General features: G+C 63.4%; 1 protein-coding gene across 1 annotated transcript; it reads right to left on the reverse strand.

Moving 5' to 3' along the window:
- Positions 1 to 559: 559 nt before the first annotated feature.
- SMIM38 (small integral membrane protein 38) lies at positions 560 to 715 on the reverse strand. The gene has a single exon (XM_088832430.1). The coding sequence runs from the start codon at positions 713 to 715 to the stop codon at positions 560 to 562; it is 156 nt and encodes a 51-aa protein (XP_088688556.1).
- Between the last annotated feature and the right edge of the window lie 3,296 nt (positions 716 to 4,011).

Raw genomic sequence — 4,011 nt, forward strand, 5'->3', positions numbered from 1 at the left:
CGGTCAGCTGAAGCTGGACTTGGAGTCACAGTCACCAGTCTGTCTTGAGACCCCCCAGGGGTCTGCTCTGGGGAAACCAAGGCACAGTCTGTGGTACCGTCCTCCCTGCCGGAGGCGGAGTCCAGGGTGGCTTTAGGAGGTAGGGCCGGCCTGTGATGTGGTCACATCTGTTCTTGTACCACCGTCCTCCCTCCAGACCACACCCTCTGGCTCACTCCGCGCCTCCTCCTGCAAACAGATTTATAAAGAATTGGAAGTTGAGAAAGTCTTAAAAGAGAGACCCACCGCCAGGATCACTCACTGGGACATGAGACCCCACAACCTGGTGGATAGACAGGCAGGGGGGCCCCTCCATCCCCTGAGGTGGGATGCGGGAGGTGGCCAGGACAGCCCTGGTAGGGCTGGGCCATCTCTGCCGGCAGGTGGGCTGCGGGGGGTGGTCTCCAGCTCGGCACCCCGCCCCACCCCCACCCCGGCCCCGGGACAGATCTCTGGGACACACCCTCCCGGAGGGAGGGCTCCCGGGTGCCTGGAGCTCCGGCCCGGGCCGGCAGAGGCCCTAGTCCTCCTTGGGTTTGCGCGGCTGCCGCCGGCCCAGTCTGTAATCGATGTAGGTGCCCAGGCAGGACCACAGAAGGAAGCGTGCCAGCAAGATGATGGCCAGCAGGACCAGGAGCGGGTCGGGGCCCGTGCTGCCCCCAAGCCAGGAGGCCATGGCGAGGGCAGCCGCCACCCCACCCGCGCAGAGGAGCAGCCCCCGCGCCCCGCGCGCCCCGCGCGCCGCCCAGCCCGGGGGCTCCTCCCTAGGGCGCCGCGCCCGCTCCCTCCGCGCCCAGCGCAGGGGCCTCCCCGGCGGGAGAGGACAGCTCGGGACGGGAGCGGCCTCGGAGGAGGAGCGGCCCCGCGCCTCTCAGCGCGCGCGGGCGGCGCTCGGGGCCGACAAGGGCCGCATTGTCCGGCCGGGCGGGAGGCTCGCGGCCCGGCGCTGACGTAACCTCCAAACGTCTCCGCGGCAGCTGCTGGGCGAAGCCGGCCACCTTCCCCGGCGCTTTCAGCCGCCCACGGCCGCTCTTCCGGCCGCGCAGACAATCGGGCCCTTTCTCTGCCCAATTAGCTATCACTTCTGCGCGCCGCGCTGTCCGGCGGCCCGGCGGGAGGCGGCGGGAGCTGTGCGGATGAAAGGGGGCAGAGGGGCGCGGAGGTGAGCCCGCGCCCGCGCCCGCGGCGACCCCGCGCAGCCCAATTAGCGCTCGGCCGCCAGCGCCTCAAAGGCCGCCCGCGGGGGCGGGCAGCGCGGGCGGCCCGGAGGGGGACCCGCTTAATCACCCAGGAAGGCCCGGGGCCGGTCCCCAGATCACGCCCCAGCGGCCCACCAAGGGACGCCGCCCACAGCCCGGGCTGGACGGCCTGCGGCCCTCCCTTCACACCCTGCAGGGCCCCCGTCCAGGGCCCACCGCAGACATGGAGTGACCGAGCAAGATGCTCGTCCTCCGGGTGCAAAGCTTATCGGAAACGGAGGCAAGTGACAGTTCTGCCTTGAAGGGCCATGGGGAGGACCAAGGGACAGTGTCCACACGGGACCAGCAAGGGGCCTGGGCGTGGAATCACCGGCCGCGCTCTCGTCCCTGAAGAGGACCCGGGCAGAAACGTCTCCACCACACTGCTGGAGTGACCGCATCCCCCTCCGCCTTTCTCTGCCTGCTGCGTGCACACGCACACACATTGTAGAGTATGGGTACACACACACCCCTGCACCCATAACACACACACACACACACAGGAGAATATGGATACACACACACACACACAGGAGAATATGGATACACACACACACCCCTGCACCCATAACACACACACACACACAGGAGAATATGGATACACACACACACACACACCCCTGCACCCATAACACACACACGCACACACAGGAGAATATGGATACACACACACACACACCCCTGCACCCATAACACACACACACACACACACACACAGGAGAATATGGATACACACACACACACACACCCCTGCACCCATAACACACACACACACACACACAGGAGAATATGAATACACACACACACACCCCTGCACCCATAACACACACGAGAATATAGGTACACACACACCTGCACCTGTAGTACACACACACGCACACACAAGAATATGGGTACACATACACGCCTGCACCTATAACACACATACACACACACACACACACGAGAATATGGGTACACACACACACACACCAGGGCACGCACACCTCAGCAAACTCTGCCATCCCCAAGTCTGTCGCTGGCCTTCCACAGCCAGGTTTCTCATGGATGAAGAGACAGCCTGGCCTCTTCCAACCCTGATCCCTTGGTCCCATAACACAAAGGGGTGCAAGCTGGAGGTTAGAAGGTGCCCTGGTCTCCAGATGCCAGATCCTGGGAGTCCAGCTGTGCTCTCACCAGGAAATGGCCCACCCCCCGCAGGGACACAAGCCAGGGAGAAAGCTGAGGAGCCTCCATTCTTGAATTTGTCCTCCATCTACAAAGTAAGAATGCGAGTCCGCCCAGGCTTTCTGGAAGGTTCTAGCTAAGGAGTAAATGCAGAGACTTTGACAGGGAGCCAGAGTAAGATGGGCAGTGGAAGAGCTGATTGTGGTCACTCCTGGGTGATCCAGCTGTGGGCCAGACCCATGGTGAGCTCCCCACTTGCACCCTCCCCCCCTCACCCCAGAGCCCAGGCCTCACTGTGACCTACAAAGGCTCTCTCGAAAGTGCTCCAAGCCCGACTGTGCCCTGGGTGGGAAGCACCCCTTTCCACCTCCATCCATAGAGAGAGCCACCAGCCAGTGGCCTGGCCAGGTGTCCAGCGTGTCTGCAGAGTAGACTGTCAGGTAACGTTCAGCCCTGGGCTCGTCTGCCCTGCACAGAGCTTTGTTCGACAACCTCTTCAAACCCACTTGGGAATTTAGATCGTAGGAGCCTGACGTGGAGTCGTGAATCAAACAGCACTGCCCAGGGTGTGGAGCCCGGACACTGCAGAACGTCCCCAGGGGCCTTCACAAGCACCGCCTGCCCTCCGACTGCGAGAACCCACCTGCACGTGGAGTGAGGCTCCCAGGGGAAGTGGCTGAGCGCGGGGAGGGAGGAGAGGCTAATTTCTCAGCTTCTCACTTCTCTGGGAGGTTGGCGTCTCCTGGTGGGCATCCTGGGTGGCCAGGGACAGGGGCGCACGCTGGATGGGGGTGGCCCGTCCTCAGCCTCCCACCCCGCAGGCCCTGACCCAGCAGTGGGGACAAGGTGGCCTTAGCCTCGGATAAACGTCTCTGTGAGCATACAGCTGGCACGCAAAGTCAACATCGCCTGGGTCACGTGACCTCAACGCCCAGAGACTCTCCAGGGTCACGGAGTCTTCCCCTTCCTGTTCAGACGTCCCCGGGCCTCTGGAGTTGGGGAGGCCAAGGTCAGCAAGCCCTTCAGGAGAGAACGTGAGCAGTCTCCTCCCCTGGCCGGGGTCCAGCCGGCCCAGAGCGGTCTTGTCCCTGGTGACATCTACCTGACACAGGTGCGGGGGACCTCCGACAGCCAAGGTGACTCTCACCCACCAGGGAGAGGTAATAAGGTGACAGCAAGTGGCCTGCACCCGCAGTGTCCCATGGGGTGGGCGCAGGGACCCCAACTCAGGGAGGAAACACGCCAAGTGACCCCACCACTAGCAGTGAGGGTGGGCTCCTCCCTGGACCCCGGGACCCTCCCACATCCCTCTGTTCCCGACCCTTCTCCAGGGACGTCCCAGATTACAGGAGCCACCCTAGCGCCCAGGGGTTTACACCCTCCCAGGCCACCCTTCACCAGGAACTGACCCTGGGAGGGATGAGAGGCGAGCTCCTCTGCTGGGGGTCAGGACAAGTTCAAAGGTCACACCACCCTCACATCGCCCCTCAAGATCACGGTGAGTTCAGGACTGTGCCTTAGGTTGAAGCTTCCCTAGGCCTTTCCCTCCTTCCTCCTGCCTCCCACC

Source organism: Moschus berezovskii, chromosome 25, assembly GCF_049115385.1.
Source record: "Moschus berezovskii isolate FMDL1 chromosome 25, NW_MosBer_1.0, whole genome shotgun sequence".
NCBI lineage: Eukaryota > Metazoa > Chordata > Mammalia > Artiodactyla > Moschidae > Moschus > Moschus berezovskii.